Source organism: Scyliorhinus torazame, chromosome 1, assembly GCF_047496885.1.
Source record: "Scyliorhinus torazame isolate Kashiwa2021f chromosome 1, sScyTor2.1, whole genome shotgun sequence".
Taxonomy (NCBI): Eukaryota; Metazoa; Chordata; class Chondrichthyes; order Carcharhiniformes; family Scyliorhinidae; genus Scyliorhinus; species Scyliorhinus torazame.
Window position 1 is genome coordinate 378,742,029 of NC_092707.1, and position 19,390 is coordinate 378,761,418.

At 49.3% G+C, this 19,390-nt stretch overlaps 1 protein-coding gene across 3 annotated transcripts in view; it reads left to right on the forward strand.

Annotated features, from left to right (window-relative positions):
• The window catches only part of LOC140426827 (arginase-1-like), a 131,314-nt gene that overhangs the window by 24,282 nt on the left and 87,642 nt on the right, over positions 1–19,390 (forward strand). For all 3 annotated transcript variants that reach the window (XR_011948307.1, XM_072512058.1, XM_072512063.1), the window contains exon 4: positions 11,448–11,607. Coding sequence is in view for 2 of the 3 variants with exons in the window: in XM_072512058.1 (XP_072368159.1) it covers positions 11,448–11,607 (160 nt within the window). In the remaining variant the exon portion in view is untranslated. The remainder of the gene's footprint in view (positions 1–11,447; positions 11,608–19,390) is intronic.

The following is a 19,390-nucleotide window of genomic DNA, read 5'->3' on the forward strand; positions in this document are numbered from 1 at the left end:
TTGCAGGCGGTCCTCCTGCGCGTTGGCGCACGTGCCGCGGGACAGGGCATCTGGGGGCTCGTTGAGCTCCCCTGGACGATATTTGATATCGTGCGTACTCTCCACCTCAAAATTATATCGTTTTTTATTTTGCCCCGTTGCACGTTATCGAACATATAGGCGACCGACCGTTGGTCGGTGATGAGGGTGAACCTCCTACCGGCTAGGTAGTGCCTCCAGTGCCGTACAGCCTCCACAATGACTTGTGCCTCCTTCTCAACTGCAGTGTCAAATCTCGGAGGCGGTGAGAGTCCGGGAGGAGAACGCTACTGGTCTGCCTGCCTGGTTGAGGGTAGCAGCCAGGGCGATGTCTGGCGCATCGCTCTCCACCTGGAAGGGGATAGTTTCATCCACCACGCGCATAGCAGCCTTGGTGATATCGGCCTTGATGCGGTCGAGCCTCAGCCGAGGGGGAAAATATGGTGGTCTTTATGAGTGGGCGGGCTTTGTCCGCATATTTGGGGACCCACTGGGCGTAATAGGAGAAGAGCCCCAAGCACCGTTTGAGGGCCTTGAGGCTGCGGGGAAGGGGGAGTTCCTTTAGGGGGCGTATGCGGTCGGGGTCGGGACCCAGGACCCCATTTTCCATGACATAGCTGAGGATGGCTAGCCGGGTGGTGTGGAAAACGCATTTGTCCTCGTTATAGGTCAGGTTAAGGGCTCGGGCGGCCTGGAGGAACTTTTCGAGGTTAGCGTCATGGTCCTGCTGGTCATGGCCGCAGATGGTGACATTGTCCAAGTACGGGTATGTAGCCCGCAAACCATACTGGTCCACCATTTGGTCCATCGCCCTTTGAAAGACGGAGACCCCATTTGTGACACCGAAGGGGACCCTGAGGAAGTGGATGAACCTGCCGGCTGCTTCGAAGGCAGTATAGGAGCGGTCTTTTGGTCGGATGGGAAGCTGGTGGTAGGTGGATTTGAGGACGACCATGGAAAACACTCAGTATTGGGCGATCCGATTTACCATTCCTGCTATGCGAGGAAGGGGGTACATATCAAGCTGCGTGAAGCGGTTTATGGTCTGGCTATAATCCACGACCATCCGTTTCTTATCCCTGGACCGGACTACCACCACTAGTGCTCTCCAAGGGCTGTTGCTAGCCTCGATGACCCCTCTCCCAGTAAACCCTGGACATCTGACTTGATAAAAGTCATGTCTTGGGCACTGTACCGCCGGCTCCTGGTGAGAACGGGCTTACAGTCGGGGGTGAGGTTCGCGAATAGCGAGGGGGGTGCGACTTTCAGTGTCACAAGGCTGCATACCGTGAGGGGGAGCAAGGGTCCGCCGAACTTCAGAGTCAGGCATCGGTGGCTGCACTGGAAATCCAGTCCGAGCAGCAGGGGTGCGCAGAGGTGGGGCAGGATATAAAGTTTGAAACGTGTGTATTTGGCGCCCTGGATCGAGAGATTTGCGATACAGTACCCCTTGATTTGTACCGAGTGGGACCTGGATGCGAGGGCTATGGTTTGGGACGCGGGATGGGTGCGCAAGGAGCAGCGCCTTACCGTTTCTGGATGAATAAAGCTCTCCGTGCTCCCGGAATCGAAGAGGCATGAAGTGTTGCTCCCGTTGACTTGGACCTTCATGTTTTGGCCGAGTTTGGTCGAGGGTGATCGTTCCCAATAGCGGGTAGTCCGACTGTGAGATTCGCGAGGAAGGTGTTTGGGGCTATTCCCGACTTGGACACGCATGAGCTGATTGTGGGGGGGGACTGGAACTTGGTGCGGGAGCCAAGGTTGGACAGATCACGGCCGCGCTCGCTGGTCCCATCAGGGGGGGGGCGAAGGCGCTGGCTGGGCTAATGGTGGAAATGAGAGGGGTGGACCCTTGGAGGTTCCTGCACCCAAGGGAATGGGAGTACTCATTTTTCTCAGCGGTCCATAAGGTATACTCGCGGATCGACTTTTTTGTGGTGGGGAAGGCTTTGCTGGCTGGAGTCAAGGGGTCAGAATACTCTGCAATTGCAGTGTCAGATCACGCTCCACATTGGGTGGATATGGTGCTGGAGAAGGAGGCAGCGCAGAGACCGGGGTGGAAACTGGATGTGGGGCTTTTGGGGAACCAAGTGTTCTGTGAGAAAATTGAAAAGGTAATTAAGGAATATGTAGGTTTCAATTGTACGGGTGAGGTGTCGAAGGCAGTCATCTGGGAGGCTCTAAAGGCGGTGGTGAGAGATGAGGTAATTTTGTTTAAGGCCAAAGAGGAGAGGTTGGAGCGGCAGAGGGTAATAGATGAGATGTTGGAGGTAGATAGGAGGTATGCAGAGGATGGGGACCCGGCGAAGCTGGAAAAGAGGAAGGAACTACAGGCGAGCTTCGACCGACTGTCCACCAGGAAGGCGGTGCGCCAACTGAGACGAGCAAGGGGTGCAGTTTATGTCATGGAGAACATGTTAGCAGGTCAGCTCCGGAGGGAGGCAGCAGCAAGGGAAATTCTTCAGGTGAAGGATAGGGCAGGGAAGTTGGTGGTGGCTCCAGTGCTGATTAATAAGGTTTTTGAGGAGTTTTATGAGAGGTTGTATAAGTCAGAGTCACCCGGGGGAGACCGTGAGATGCAGTAAGTTCTAGATGGGTTGGAGTACCCGAGACCAGGGGAGGGGGACAGGGCTACATTAGAAGGAGCAATAGTGGAGCAGGAGATAAAGGATGCAATTGGGAGGATGCAGTCGGGGAAGGTGGCAGGGCCGGAAGGGTTTCCGGTGGAATATTATAAAAAATTTAAGGATAGGTTGGCACCCCTGATGGTGGGGATGTTTGAGGAGGCGATAGGGAAGGGGGTGTTGCCGCAAACCTTGGGGCAGGCATCGATTTCCCTGTTGCTAAAAAAAGATCAGGATCCGACGGAGTGTGGGTCGTATCGGCCCATATCACTTCTGAATGTGGACGTAAAAGTGTTGGCGAAGGTACTGGCAGGTAGGCTGGAGGAGTGCCTCCCGAAGGTGATAGGGGAGGATCAGACGGGGTTCGTGAAAGGGAGGCAGCTGTTTTCGAACATTAGGAGGGTTTTGAACGTTGTTATGGCACCGGCGGAAGGGAAGGAAACAGAGGTAGTTGTGGCATTGGACGCCGAGAAGGCGTTTGATTGGGTAGAATGGGGGTACCTGATGGCAGTGCTGGAGCGGTTTGGGATTGGACCAAGGCTTGTGAACTGGGTAAAGTTATTATATAAGGAGCCGAAGGCGAGTGTCCGCACAAATAATATCAGTTCGCGATACTTTTCTCTCCACCGTGGGACTAGACAGGGATGTCCTATGTCCCCCCTGCTGTTTGCACTTGCGATTGTGCCATTGGCCATCACATTGAGAAGTTCGGGTGCATGGAAAGGAATAGTGCAGGGGGGGATAGAGCATAGGGTGTCCTTATATGCCGACGACTTGCTGCTGTATGTGTCGGAACGGACTGCGTCGATAGGATGAATATTGGAGCTACTGCGGGTATTTGGGTCTTTCTCGGGGTACAAGTTGAACCTGGACAAGAGTGAGTACTTTGTGGTGTCTCGGCCGGGGGTGGGGGCAGTGGTGGGGGGGCTGCCATTCCGTAGAGCAGGGACTCATTTTAGGTATCTGGGGGTGCAGGTTGCCCGGGGGTGGGGGAGGCATCGCAGGTACAATATCACTAGTTTGGTGGGGAGAGTGAAAGCCGATCTGGCAAGGTGGGACGGCCTTCCTCTGTCACTGGCAGGTCGGGTACAGGTGGTTAAAATGAATGTGTTGCCGCGATTCCTGTTTATTTTTCAATGCCTACCGATTTTTCTGCCAGTCTTTTTTCAGGGAGATTGAGGGAAGGATGACCTCATTCATTTGGGGAGGGAAGGTGGCCAGAGTGAGAAAGGTGCTGCTACAGAGGGGAAGGCAGGCAGGGGGTTTGGGTCTCCCGAACCTGTTGTACTACTACTGGGCGGCGAATGTGGAGAAGGTGTGGAGCTGGGTCAGAGGGGTTGATTCTCAGTGGGTCAGAATGGAGGAGAGTTTGTGCAGGGGGTCGGGGCTGAAGGCACTTGCAACAGCGCCGCTCCCGATAGCTCCGGGGAAATATTCAGGGAGTCCGGTAATAATAGCTTCATTGAAAATCTGGAGGCAGTTTCGCCAACACTTCGGGTTGGGGGCAGGGTCAAGGGAAATGCCGGTTCGGGGGAACCACAGATTTGAGCCAGGGAGGTGGGATGGAAGTTTTCAGAAATGGGAAGAGAAGGGGATTAAGACGCTAAAAGATTTGTTTCTTCGGGGTCGGTTTGCAGGATTGAGGGAGCTGGAAGCGAAGTATGGGCTAGAGCAGGGAGAAGTGTTTAGGTACATGCAGGTTCGGGATTTTGCCAGGAAGGAGATACAGAGATTCCCAGAGGAACCGGCCTCCACATTGCTGGAGGAGGTGTTGACGACAAGATGACTGGAGAAGGGGGCAGTGTCAGCGGTGTACGGAGCTATTTTGGAAGAGGATAAGGCACCACTGGAAGGGATCAAAGCAAAGTGGGAGGAAGAGCTGGGAGAGGTTATGGAGGAGGGAGTCTGGTGTGAGGTGCTCCGGAGAGTGAATGCCTCCACCTCATGTGCGAGGTTGGGGCTGATACAGCTGAAGGTGGTATATAGAGCGCACCTCACGAGGGCGAGGATGAGCCGATTTTTTGAAGGAGGAGAGGATGTGTGTGAGCGTTGCGGGGGTAGGCCCGCGAATCACACTCATATGTTTTGGTCCTGTCCAAAGCTAGGGGAGTACTGGAAGGAGGTGTTTAGGGTAATTTCCAAGGTGGTGCGTGGGAAATTGGACCCGGATCCCCAGGAGGCCATATTCGGGGTGTCGGACCAGCCAGGGTTGGAAACGGGAGCGGAGACAGATACCATAGCCTATGCCTCGTTGATCGCCCGATGGCAGATCCTGCTGGGATGGAGAGCAGCCTCTCCACCCAGTGCCCTGGCGTGGCGGGCGGCCCTGTTGGAATACTTGACCCTTGAGAAGGTCAAGTTCGAACTGAGGAGAAACTCGGAGGGGTTCTACAAGTCATGGGCACTATTTATTATGCACTTTCAAGAACTGGATAACATTGAACATTAGTTGGGGGGGGGGGTAGGGGGATGGGTGGGGGGAAGGGGGGCTGTGTAGATTAAGGGTGACTATGGGTAATCCCTGATTCCTTTGTGTCATTTGTTTATGTAAACATGTGGGCTGAGGTTTGGGGGTTGGTGGGTGGATGGGATCATTGTTATTATGGGGATTGACATATCTTGCTGATTATTGTTTATTGTTGATGGGTGTAAATGCGGGAGAAAATGTGAAAAAGGAGGAGAATAAAAATATTTATTTAAAACAAAAAGACAGAGATAGATAGATTCTTGATTAATAAGGGGATCAGGGTTATGGGGAGAAGGCAGGAGAATGGGGATGAGAAAATATCAGCCATGATTGAATGTCGGAGCAGACTCGATGGGCCAAGTGGCCTAATTCTGCTCCTATGTCTTATGGTCTTATCACATGGATCATGTTATTTGAGTGCCACCAATCGGGACATTCGTAAACAAATCAGATTCGAGATAGCGGATGACAATCGTTCTTCACTATTGGGTTCTCAAGCTTGTAAGGATTTGCTGCTCATTCAAAGAATTTTCCTCAATATTTGTGAATCAGCTGCACTTACGGAAGACATCCAGCAACTTTTCCAGGAATACCCTAATGTATTTCAAGGCATGGGTACACTACCATATAAGTACAAGATACTTTTGAAAAAAGATGCCAAGCCTGTGATACATCCACCCAGACGTGTACCTGCTCCCCTCAAAAACAGATTGAAGGCTGAACTAGCAAGATTACAAGCACAAGGAACAATATCAAAGGTACTGCAACCGACTGATTGGGTTAGCTCCCTCATCTCTGTCAAAAACCCAATGGGTGACATTAAAATCTGTATGGATCCAAAAGATCTCAATCGTAATATTAGAACAGAACACTACCTAATACCAAAGCATGAGGAAATCACATCTGAACTGGCCAATGCCAAAATTTTTACCAAACTTGATGCTTTGCAAGGTTTTTGGCAGATGCAACTAGATGACTCCAGCATGCTCCTCTGTACCTTCAACACACCTTTCGGGAGATATTATTTAAACAGAATGTCCTTTGGAATCATATCTGCTTCGGAGATTTTTCATCATACGATGGAACAAATGACGGAAAATCTAGAAGGTGTTCGTGTTTATGTTGATGACATAATCATCTGGTCCACAATGCCAGAAGAACGCATAAATTGGCTTAGAAAAGTGTCCAAAAGAATACACAGCTACGGTTTAAAGCTGAACTAAGCTAAATGTATGTTTGCCGCCTCTTCTTTGAAATTCTTAGGTGACAACATTACAGCCAATGGTATCAAGCTGGACGAAGACAAAGTACAAGCCATCAAATCAATGCAAACACTGCAAGACAAGAAAGCAGTCTTATGCTTTCTAAATTTGACAACTTTCCAGGGAAATTTATCAAGAATCTTTCCAGTAGAACAACTGCATTATATCAGCTGATCAGAAAGAATACTGAATTCAACTGGACATAGAGTCATACAAAAGAATGGACTGATCTGAAACAGCAGTTGACCCAAGCTCCCAGCTTAACCTTCTTTGACCCGACCAGGCCCACCAAAATTTCGACTGATGCTGGTAAAAATGGCATATGTGCTATTCTACTACAACAAGACCATTTAAATGAATGGGTTCCCATAGCCTAAGCATCCAGATCCATGACTGCGACTGAGTGTAGGTACGCCCAGATTTAAAAGGAGTATCTAGGACTTGTGATTGGAGTTTCCAAGTTTCACGAGTATGTTTATGGTTTACCCAGGTTTACAGTGGATACAGACCATTGTTCCCTTGTGCACATCATTGAAAAGAATTTAAATGAAATGACAACACGACTACAAAGATTAATGATGAAATTGCGACTACACGATTTCAATCTGATATATACTCCAGGCAAAGATTTAGTAATAGCTGACACTCTATCCAGATCCATCAACACTGATATTCTTTAAGAGAAATCAGTCAATGGCATTGATTCTCACCTGCAACATTTCAGGGAGTTACTTCCAGCCTCTGATTCAAAGCTTCAACAAATTCGAGAAGAAACACAAAAAGATGCTTCTTTGACCAAAATTATACAACATCTACAAAATGGATGGCCTAAAGGTCACTGTCCACACAATACCACAGCATACAGTCTGAACTGACTATCTTGAATGGTATTTTGCTGAGACAAGATCGAATTGTCATACCAGACAGCATGAAGTCAGAAATGCTTACTCGATTTCATGAGGGTCATCTAGGCATAGAGAAATATAAACGCCCAGCCAGACAATCAATATATTGGCCAGGTATAAATAAAGGTATATCTGACATGATATCATCATGTTCAGCGTGTCAAACACATCAGAATCAACAATGCAAGGAACCATTACAACAACATGACATTGTTACATCACCATGGATGAAAGTGGGTATCGATCTATTTCATTCATTGGGTAAAGATTATATCTTAGTTGATGACTACTTTTCTAATTTTCCTGAACTCATGAAGTTGAATGATCTTACATCCAATACTGTAATCAAAGCATGCAGAAAATATTTGCCAGGCATGGTATTCCTTATACCGTCAGGTCTGACAATGGCCCATGTTTTCAAGTTATTTTCAACAATTTACAATTTTGAACATATTACTTCAAGTCCTCTTTTCCCTCAGTCCAATGGGAAGGTTGAGAAAGGCGTCCACATAATTAAACAGTTACTGAGCAAATCAAAAGATTCACAATCTGATTTCTATTTAGCACTACTTAATTAAAGAGTATCACCTTTATTGTCAGGATTATCTCCAGCTCAGATGTTATATAACAGCAACATAAGAAAAACTCTGCCTCAGCTACACATTTCTGATCCTGATGAACATCCTACTGTGAAGAAAATTCAGCAACAAAGACTGAAACAAAAACAATATTTTGATTTACATGCAAAGGATTTGCCAATTCTAACAGAAAATGATACTGTTCGATTCAGATTCCCTGAAGGAGGTTGGTCTGACATTGCTCAAATTGTTAGGCAATTCTCTCCCAGATCTTATCTGATTATAACTTCAGATGGCAACATCTACAGAAGAAATCGTCATCATCTACTTCAAGTCAAAGGTCAAAGACAGATTTTTCCTCATCTTGACTTACATTACACAATTTCAAAACAAGTTGAACATCAACTAAATTCCAATCTGACAAGCAACAAGAACATTAAAACTTCTTCATCACCTTTGAAATTAAGAAGATCGATAAGGAGAAGAAGAAGGCCAAATCAACTGAATTTGTGAACTTTTACATAATTCTAGTAATTGCTGTACTATGTAACCATTGCATCTCACATGAAAAGTTTTCTTTTAATATTTACAAGAAAATGTTTTAAAAAGGGGGATGTATATCAATATACATGATCAATATACATAATGCTACAAGCAATTGAACACTAAAGGTCTCACTAACAGAAGCTATATTAATGGTTTTCCCGCTCTTTCTGATGAGAATGTGTATCAGGAGTGAAGAGAGAACAGACATAGTAAAGCTAGAGAGAGAAGAAGTTATTTGTTATCAAAGCATTATATTGTATAATTTAATTAGTTATATCTACAATTGTTTATTTATTTTACTAGTTGAGTATTAAGTAAAAGAACTCACAATATTTATTTATATTACTCAATAAATTAGTTTATATTTACAAGAAGACTACTGCTCATTTCAACTGCTCGACTGGTTCAAAAGAGTAATATATATTGTCATGTGAGAGTACCTTTAAGAAATGGGTGTTTATAAATGGGTGTGTATATAACATCTGTAGTGAGAGTACCTTTAAGAAATGGGTGTTTATTACCACAGTGATGTCAGACAGAGGGTGGAGCTGGGCTGTCTGTCAGCTTTTTACTTTTGTTTTAGGCTGTTTGCTACAGGGTGTGTTTTAGTTTAGTTTTCAGAGCTGGATAGTTGCAGTCACAGCCAGAAGGTGTATTAGAGTCTCTCTCTGTAATCTAAAATCGCGCCCATTGTATCTTCTGGGTTTTTTTATGTAGTGGTTTCATTTCTTTTACATACAGCTGAACAAAGATGATCAGATATCCAGAACAGTTGACATTCCTAAGCATTATTTGAATAAATGGTTTACAGACAATTAAAAAAAATTAGGTAGCAGAAACACTGGTCTAATTTTTCTCTAATTTGTAAAAGACCTTTGGAGCAGATCTGAGATGTCATTCGTGGCGGATAGACTCTGCTTCTTCCTCCCACCTCGCATCAAACCCGCCTCTGGGTACAGCCCAAGTATTTTTTGAATTACCTGTAAAGTCCCTACAAGGAGTCTGCAGACACCAATTTACTGTCATAAGATATTCATTTAAACAATGAAGTTGGTGATTTAGTTCTCCACATGTATCTCTGTATCTGTCTCTGCCTCTCTCGCTTTCATACACCCTGGGTGGAATTTAATGCTCTCCACTGAGGCAAGTTTGGAGCTGTTGAGGCGTTTAATTGGTTGGGAGGGTGCTGGGTGGGGACCCCGCCATCTTTCCACTTTGACCCTGATTATGTTTGGGCGGAAAGGGAGACTGTGGCTGCTTTAGTAAGTGCCAGCACCCTCCCGAAGAGGATGGCGCAGCAGTAAGGGGGCACGGTAGCACAGTTGTTAGCACTGTTGCTTCACAGCACCAGGGTCCTGGGTTCGATTCCCACTTGAGTCACTGTTTGTGCGGAGTCGGCATGTTCTCCCCGTGACTGCGTGGGTTTCCTCCGGGTGCTCCGGTTTCCTCCCACATGTCCCGAAAGATGTGCTGTTAGGTGAATTGGACATTCTGAATTCTCCCTTTGTGTACCTGATAGAGCTACCCTTCTATCCTCACTCCAACCTACCACGCCCACCCCACTCTCATTCACCTGTGGCCTAGGGTCCTTGCTAATCCTGGGCCACTGCTAGATGCATTGCCAGCAGCTACAACCGCTTGGCCTGGTAGCACTGCCTGCAATGAAAGGCTGCCAGCCTCCAGTCATCATCTCTTGTGGGGTGGGATTTCTGCCTCCAAGGTCCTTGATCCTAGGAAAGTCCACCACTGGCCACTTAACAGCCTGACTGCATTTGACATGGAGGGCCTTCCCCAAAGGAGGCGCTGACGTGGGGCTCTCTTCAGCTCTCCAGGCGGCAGGTGAGACCCCTGTCGGCTGGGTTAAATTGTGAATTCCCAATTAGTTCTATAAAAGGTAGAACGTTTGGGGGGGTGGTCCGGGGTTGCACCATTTTGCAGGCCGGATCTGCGTGCAGCCAGCGCCAAGTTGCATGGCACAGCTGCTACCTCAGGCCCGGCAATTCTCCAGCCGTATAGGCAGCTTGAGCCGGGTCCGTGGCCACGCATGTGCACAGCGGCGGCCGCGCCGTGCTTCATGGTGGACGCAGCCCGCGGACCCCGACTGCAAAAATAGTCACCCCTTTGGCCGGCCCGTGCGCCCCGTACTGCCCCCCCCTCACAATGCCCCCAGCCCTGACTAAAGCCCCCCCTGCCCGCGGATAGGCCCTCCCCTGACTGTGGGGGCGCCGTGGATATGGCATGCCACATACTCCTAGAGTACGCAGCCTTTCAGGGGGCGAAGCATCGCGAAAGCGGCGCCGCCCCCGATTCTGCTGTCATCGGGGATTCTCCTCCCCATCAACGAACGCGATTTCGCCGTCGGGGATTGGAGAATCCAGCCCCAGATGTCTGGCCTAGTGCTCTGCAGGCATGAGTTCAAATCCCACCATGGCAGCTGGAGAAATTTAAATTCAGTTAATTACTAAACCTGGGATAAAATACTAGACTCACTAATAAGAATCATGAAACTAGTAGATTGTCATAAGATGCCACCTGCTTCAGAAGAGAAAATCTGCCAACCTTACCCAGTCGAGCCTAGGACCCAGAGCAATGTGGTTGCCAGTTAGCTGCCCCTGAAATGGCTGAGCAAGTCACTCACAAGGTCAATTAGGGTGAGTAATAAATGCTGGCCTTGCCAGTAATGTTCACATCCCAAGAACAAATGAAAAAAATATGACCAGTAAGTCCATTTGGACAGGAATGAGGAGAACAGGCTGACTATTATTAAAACTGCTTGACAGTATCTCCATGGATTAGATTTGTGCTACTTGACAGGAGCTTTGTGCAAACAATTCTTTTTAATTTAAGATTTGTCATAATACAGTCTGTGAGATATTTTCTTATCACCAATCTCATGGAGACAAATGTTTAGAAATGCATCACAAAAACATAAAAAATATGAATTAGAGATGAAATGTGTAGACCTCACTTTACAAAGGAAACAATTTGAAATATAATTAAGTTGAGGTAAAATCCTTATGTAATATGAATGTACTTTCTCATTACAGTTTGGCAATCGGATCAATTTCTGGGAATGCAGCGTTTCACTCAAATCTGTGTGTGGTGTGGGTAGATGCTCACGCTGACATTAATACCCCTAGTACAACACCATCAGGTAATCTGCATGGACAACCTGTATCATTTCTCATCAAGGAACTCAAGACTGAGGTAAATGTGAAATTACATGCAAAAATTAAATAACTGATTGAATTGTGTGAAGGCAAATTGGACATGATTTTCCATTTCACTGCCCGAGTACTAATCTAGTAGAACCAGTTGTGTAATCTTTAGAGAATGTTATTGTCCAATAGGTTTAGCACACTAGGGGCTGGTTTAGCACACTGGGCTAAATAGCTGGCTTTTAAAGCAGACCAAGGCAGGCCAGCAGCACGGTTCAATTCCCGTACCAGCCTCCCCGAACAGGCGCTGGAATGTGGCGACTAGGGGCTTTTCACAGTAACTTCATTGAAGCCTACTTGTGACAATAAGCGATTTTCATTCATTCATTCATTCATCATAGACTCGGGCTTCCGGTGACGGCGGGCAGGAGGCAGCCACACAATGGAAGGCTCCCATTTGTGAATGGCATTTTCGGGGCTTTAAGCCCGGTCCCAGGGTCCACGGAGGCGGCAAAAGCAGGGAGAAGGCACAGTGATGGCACAGTAAAGAAAAATGTCGAGGGTGAGCAAAATAACGGCCGTAAAAGAAACAGCTGAAGGTCCGTCAGGGAGTGGAAAGGTCACCACGGGGTCACCAAGGAAAATGGAGGCTGGAGCACCAGGGGAGGCCGCGTTGCTTACGGCTGAAGAAATAACTAAGGGGATGGCTGCGGAATTCGAAAGGCAGTTTACAAAATACATGGAGACAATGAGGAAGGAGATGAGGGAGGTTTTGAGTGTGTTGGTGGAGGAGGCGATTTTCCCGGTGACGAAGGCGGTGGCGAGCGCAGTGGCGGAGGTGCGAAAGCAAGAGGAGGCGCTGAAGGAAGTGGAGGAGACATTATTGCAGCACGGTGATCAACTTACCTCGATGGGGAAGGAGATGCGGAAGGTGATGGAGATTAACAAGGATCTGCGAGGAAAAATGAAAGACCTGGAAAACAGATCCAGGCGACAGAATTTGAGGATTGTGGGCCTGCCCGAAGGAGTTGAAGGACCGAGGCCGACTGAGTATTTTGCCACTATTCTGGCGAAACTATTGGGGGAGGGGGAGGATCCCTCCCGATATGAGCTGGATCGGGCTCACCGGTCGTGGAGGCCTGTACCAAAGGCGAGTAAGCCGTCAAGGGTAGTGACTCTGTACTTCCGTAGGTACAGGGTGAAGGAGAAGGTCCTGAGCTGGGCCAAGCAAAAGCGGGTGGTGCAGTGGGCTGGAGCTGGTATCCGTGTATACCAGGACTTTACGGTGGAGCTGGCGAGGAGGCGAGCTGCCTTCAACCGGGTGAAGAGGGCACTGTATATTAGCAAGGTGCAGTGCGGGATTGTTTATCCAGCGAAGCTGAGGGTGACTTACAAGCTCAAGGACTTTTATTCTGGAACGGTGGGAGCAGCGGAGGAGTTTGCGAAGGCAGAAGGACTGTGGCAGAACTGAGAAATTGAGAAATGGTCATGTGCCGATGTAATCTCAGGACTATATTTTCTTTTTTGTTTCACTGCGTGCGGGTGTAGAGGCTAAAGGAGCCAATGTTGTATATATTTAGACAAGGGAAATGATGGGACTTTCACTCGAAATGAGGGCTCTTTGGGGTGTAGGTGGATATGCGGGGTTTGTGTGCTAAAAGAGGATTTCTGGGCTTTCCTAGGGCCGGAAATTTTTAAATCAAAGACTAGCCACAGGTGTTGCTATGATAACACCATTTTAGCCACAGCACTAATTTTAGAAAATGTGTTATACAAAATGCAGGTAAATGTGCTTGCTACATGTGTAAATTTACTTATATGCATCATTCATGTGAAACGTTTCATTCTTTCTCTTTCACCACATTTTGGCAAACTGCAGTGAATTTATCAGATACAGGACATTTTAACAAGTCTGCTTGGAATCACTAGCGTTCAGAACGCAACTCCTTCATCATCACCTCTTACTGTTTCCCAAAAGAGCAAGTGAAATAAGAGGTTATTCAGCTGAATCCGTCCAGGGCGTAGAGTTCAGCAACTTCCGGCTCTACATCCTCCCCCACCTCTGCGCTGCCCTGTTACTCTGCCTAAATCTTCAGTGCCATCTTCAAAGCCTGACTTTAAAATTCGGTGGACCCCTACCGCCCCCCCCCCAACCGTCTGCGGCCTCACGACCCTTAAGGTCGATCCAAATTCACTGTTTGCGAACCTCACCCCGGACTGCAAACCCGTCGCCACTCGGAGCAGACGGTACAGTGCCCAGGACAGGACCTTCATCAGGTCGGAGGTCCAACAGCTTCTGCGGGAGGGGCTCATTGAAGGCCAGCAACAGCCCCTGGAGAGCTCAAGTAGTGGTAGTGAAGTCTGGGGAGAAGCACAGGATGGTCATTGACTACAGTCAGACCATCATCGGTACACGCAGCTCGACCCGTACCCCTTCCCTCGCATATCTGACATGGTCAATCAGATTGCGCAGTATCGAGTCTTTTCCACAGTAGACTTGAAGTCCGCCTACCACCAGCTCCCCATCCGCCTGGAGGACCGCCAATACACTGCGTTCGAAGCAAATGGCTGCCTCTATCACTTCCTTAGGGTTCCCTTCGGCGTCACTAACGGGGTCTCGACCTTCCAGCGAGAGATGGACCGAATGGTTGACCGGTACGGACTGCGGGCTACCTTCCCGTACCTAAATAACGTCATCATCTGCGGCCACAATCAGCAGGACCACGACGCAAACCTCTAAAAATTCCTCCACACCGCCAAACTCCTTAACCTCACATACAATAAGGAGAAATGCGTGTTCCGCACCAACCTCTTAGCCATCCTTGGCTACATAGGGGAAAATGGAGTCCTAGGGCCTGACCCTGCCCGCATGCGCCCCCCTCCTGAAACGATGCCTGGGGTTTTTCTCCTATTACGCCCAGTGGGTCCCTAACTATGCAGACAAGGCCCGTCCACTCATTCAGTCACAGTTTTTCCCCTGACGGCTGAGGCCCGCCAGGCCTTCAACCGCATCAAGGCGGACATCGCCAAGGCCACGATGCACGTTGTCGACGAGTCCCTCCCCTTTCAGGTGGAGAGCGATGCATCGGACGTAGCTCTGGCCGCCACCCTCAACCAGGCAGACAGGCCCGTGGCCTTCTTCTCCCACACCCTCCATGCCTCCGAAATTCGGCACTCCTCTGTCGAAAAGGAGGCCCAAGCCATTGTGGAAGCTATGCGGCATTGGAGGTATTACCTGGCCGGCAGGAGATTCACTATCCTCACTGACCAACGGTCGGTTGTCTTCATGTTCAATAACACACAGCGGGGCAAGATCAAAAACGACCAGACCTTGAGGTGGAGGATCGAGCTCTCCACCTATAATTACGAGATTTTGTATCGCCCGGGGAAGCTCAACGAGCCCCCTGATGCCCTATCCCGCGGTACATGTGCCAGCGCACAAGTAGACCGACTCCGGGCTCTCCATAATGACCTCTGCCACCCGGGGGTCACCCGGTTCTTCCATTTTGTCAAGGCCCGCAACCTGTCCTACTCCATTGAGGAGGTCAGGACCGTCACCAGAGACTGCCAAGTCTGCACAGAGTGCAAGCCGCACTTCCACCGGCCAGATAGAGAGCTCCTGGTGAAGGCCTCCCGCCCCTTTGAACGCCTAAGCGTGGACTTCAAAGGGCCCCTCCCCTCCACCGACCGCAACGCGTACTTCCTGAACGTGATTGACGAGTACTCCCGGTTCCCATTCGCCATCCCATGCCCCAATATGACTTCTGCCACGGTAATCAAAGCCCTGCATAGCATCTTCACTCTGTTCGGTTTCCCCACCTATGTCCACAGCAATCGGGGATTCTTTTTCATGAGTGATGAGCTGCGTCAGCTCCCACTCAGCAAGGGCATTGCCTCAAGCAAGACGACTAGCAACAACCCCCGGGGAAAGGGGTAGGTGGAGAGGGAGAACGGGACGGTCTGGAAGGCCGTCCTGCTGGCCCTGCGGTCTAAAAATCTTCCGGTCTCCCGCTGGCAGGAGGTCCTCCCCGACGTGGTCCACTCCATCCGATCACTCCTCTGCACCGTGACTAATGAGACCCCCCATGAACGTGTATTTGCCTTCCCTCGGAAGTCCACCTCCGGGGTCTCGCTCCCAACATGGCTGACAGTCCCTGTACCCGTCTTCCTCCGGTAGCATGTGTGTAGCCATAAATTGGTCGAAAAAGTCCATCTCCTACATGCAAACCCGCAGTACGCTTACGTGGCACACCCTGACGGGCGCCAAGACACAGTCTCCCTCCAGGTCCTGGCACCTGCTGGGTCCCCACCCACGACCCCCGACCTGACACCGCCCCCCCCCCCGGTTGCTTCATTCACCCCTGAGCCACTGACCCTCCCTCCAGCGAACCTCACCGCAGCCCCTACCCCAGCAGGAGCCATCCTCCCATTGTATCCACTCAGGGGTGACGAAGACGAGGACAACACGCTCCCGGAGTCGCAGGTGACAAAGCCGGCGCCCATATCACCACCAGGACTGAGGCGATCGCGGAGGAGGGTAAAGGCCCCCAACAGACTTAATTTGTAATGTTTCCACCACCCCTGCCGGGCTCTTTTTTAACAGGGGATGAATGTGGTGAACACTACTAGTGGTATATTATATGTATTACGGCACTGCCCGTATATTAGAGGTACAATGGTAAATCCCTGCCTGCTGGCTCCGCCCAGCAGGCGGCGTATAAAAGTGTGTGCTCTCCTGCGCTGCAGCCATTCTGGTTCCAGCTACAGGAGGCACAACATCTTGTTCAATAAAGCCTCGATTGTTCTACCATTCTCGTCTTTGTGGTAATTGACGGTACATCAATGCTCTTATAGCCACAGTATTTATGTACAGTTTTCATTGCATAGCGTTTAATTCATGTGGGTTCTCTAAATAGATTAATGCTGAAGCTGTGGTCAAAATCCATCCCATTGAGTTTTGAAGCAATTGCACTGCAGTGCAGCTGTTATCATCATTCAGTTAACCTACTATTCATCTTTAATGTTTTTCCCAAAAGATGTAGAGATGCTGGCGTTGGACTGGGGTGGGCACAGTAAGAAGTCTTACAACACTAATTTTAGAAATAGTGTTACATGTGTAATATGTACAGTACAAAGACAGGGACATGTGGCTTCATGATAGTGACGTTTAAAGGGCGGTTTGACAAATACATGAATAGGATGGGAATAGAGGGATACGGACCCCGGAAGTGTAGAAGATTTTAGTTTAGACGGGCAGCATGATCGGTGCAGGCTTGGAGGGCCGGAGGGCCTGTTCCTGTGCTGTACTTTTCTTTGTTCTTTGTTTGTTATACAAAATGCAGGTAAATGTGCTTGCTACATGTGTAAATTTACTTATATGCATCATTCATGTGAAATGTTTCATTCTTTCTCTTTCACCACATTTTGGCAAACGGCGGTGAATTTATCAGATACAGGACATTTTAACAGGTGTGCTTGGAATCACTAGCTTTCAGAGCGCAACTCCTTCATCATCACCTCTTACTGTTTCCCAAAAGAGCAAGTGAAATAAGAGGTTATTCAGCTGAATCAGTTCAGTCTCCTGGAGAACCATACACAAAATCCACTTGATACATGTACTGTTTTAGTATGTTTAATTTGTTTCCTATGTTATTCAAGTGGGATGCTTCCAACCACATATCCTCCAGACCCCCTCAAGAAATTAAGGAGAAAAAATGACTGGCAACAGTTGAAGCATCTTTTGTAAGCAGGTCGATGTGCTCCAGGCAGTCAGATTCACAAAAGATATTTGAGAACTTTTTGAAAGGGGATTTAATAGCATATTGCAAAAAATTATGTTTGAAGTGAATGGGTAGGGTAATATGGTCGACGTCTTCTCATCTCTGTCCCTGGATTTGAATCCATCCTAGATGTAAATGAAAGACTGTCCCAAATATAATTTCTCCAGTTTCTTGAGCATCCACATTTGCCGAGAAAGCAACAGTGACTACACTTCAAATGTAATTCATTGGTTAAGAAATACTTTCTGATGACTTCCGGTGGCGGTCATGGAGGAGTAGGTCACACATTTGGTAGCTCCCGCTTGTGATGGAATTTTTGGACCTTTTCTCCTGTTTTTCTCTGAATTTTACTGGATAAATCAGTGGAGAGTGAGACGGTGAGGAGAAATCCCCCACTAGTGTATGGAGAATTGGACTAGAAGTCGGCGTGTAAGAAGACAAAGTTCAACAAGAAAGAGGCAGATGGAGCTGGCAACGCGGGAAAATATGGGGGAGAAGCAGGCCCACGGGGAGACGGCACAGTGGTCGACGGAACAGCTGGTGAAGGTTTTTGAAGAATGTTTCGCCAAGCTTAAGAAAGACACGCTGGACCCGATTAAGGCATTGATTGATCAGGTGGTGCAGGGTCAAGAAACCCAAGGGCATGCGATTTAGGAGGTGGAGAAAAAGGTGTCCGAGCACGAGGAATATATAAGCGTGCTGGAGGCCAAGGTGGAGGCCTGAAAAGAATACAGGAGAACCTGGAGGACTTGGAGAACAGGTCCAGGAGACAGAACTTGAGAATTGTCGGCCTCCCTGAGGGCAGTGAGGGATCGGACACGAGGGCTTATGTGGCAAGTATGTTTGAAAAAGTTGATGGGGGCTGAGGCGTTTCCACGGCCCCTGGAAGTGGATAGAGCGCATAGAGCCCTTTCAAAGAAGCACTGAGCGAACGAGCCACCAAGGGCGATGGTGGTATGAATGCACCGGTTCCTGGACAAGGAACATATTCTGCGATGGGTCAAGAAAGAATGGAGCAGCAGGTGGGAGAACTGTAAGTTGCGCATATATCCAGACCTGGGCCCGGATTTGGCCAATGGATTTAATCGGGCAAAATTGGCCCTCTTTAAGAAGGGGGTGAAGTTCGCGATGCTGTATCCGGCCCGTCTGTGGGTCACATTTGAGGACCGGGAATTTTACTTTGAAACACCAGACGATGCATTGGCTTTCATCAAGCACAAAAGACTAGGGGCGCGATTCTCCACTCCCACGCCGAAGTGGCCGCGCCGTCGTGAACGCCGTTGAGGTTCACGACGGCGCGGAACGGCCCCAGTCCCGACCGATTCAGGCCCTGACAATGGGCCAGGATCGGGGCCACGTCATCTACACGCACCAGGCCTTGTTGCCCGCGTAAAAGCGGCGCCGCATAGATGACGCGGCCAGCGCCGCATAACGGGCGTCATCCGCGCATGCGCGGGTTGGCCGGCGCCAACCCGCGCATGCATGGTTGCTGTCCTCTCTAAGTCCGCCCCGCAAGAAGATGGGGGACGGATCTTGCGGGGCCGCGGAAGGAAGGAGGTCCTCCTTCAGAGAAGACGCCCCGACGATCGGTGGGCACCGATCACGGGCCAGCCCACATTTCAGGTAAAGCCCGGTGCAGGATCCCCCCTCGACCCCCACAGGCCGCCCCCCCAGCGTTCATGCACCGCTCACGACTGCAGCGACCAGGTGTGGACGGCGCCGGGGGGAACCCGCCGTTTTGGCCTGGCCGCTCTGCCCATCTGGGCCTCAGAATAGCGGGGGTGCCGGAGAATCGCCATTTTCGGTGTCTCCGGCGATTCTCCGGCCTGCGGCCCGCGAAACGCGACTGGGCTGTTCCCGCCGCTTGGGAGAATCGCGGGAGGGCGTCGGACCGGCGTCCCCGGAAATTTTGGCGGCCCAGGCGATTCTCCCAACCGGCGTGGGAGTGGAGAATCACGCCCTAGAGGTGAACTAAAGACACAGAAACTTGGGGGAGAGCTTTGCAGTGGCGATTTGCTGAAAATCACTTTTACGCTGTTTTGAATATCTAGT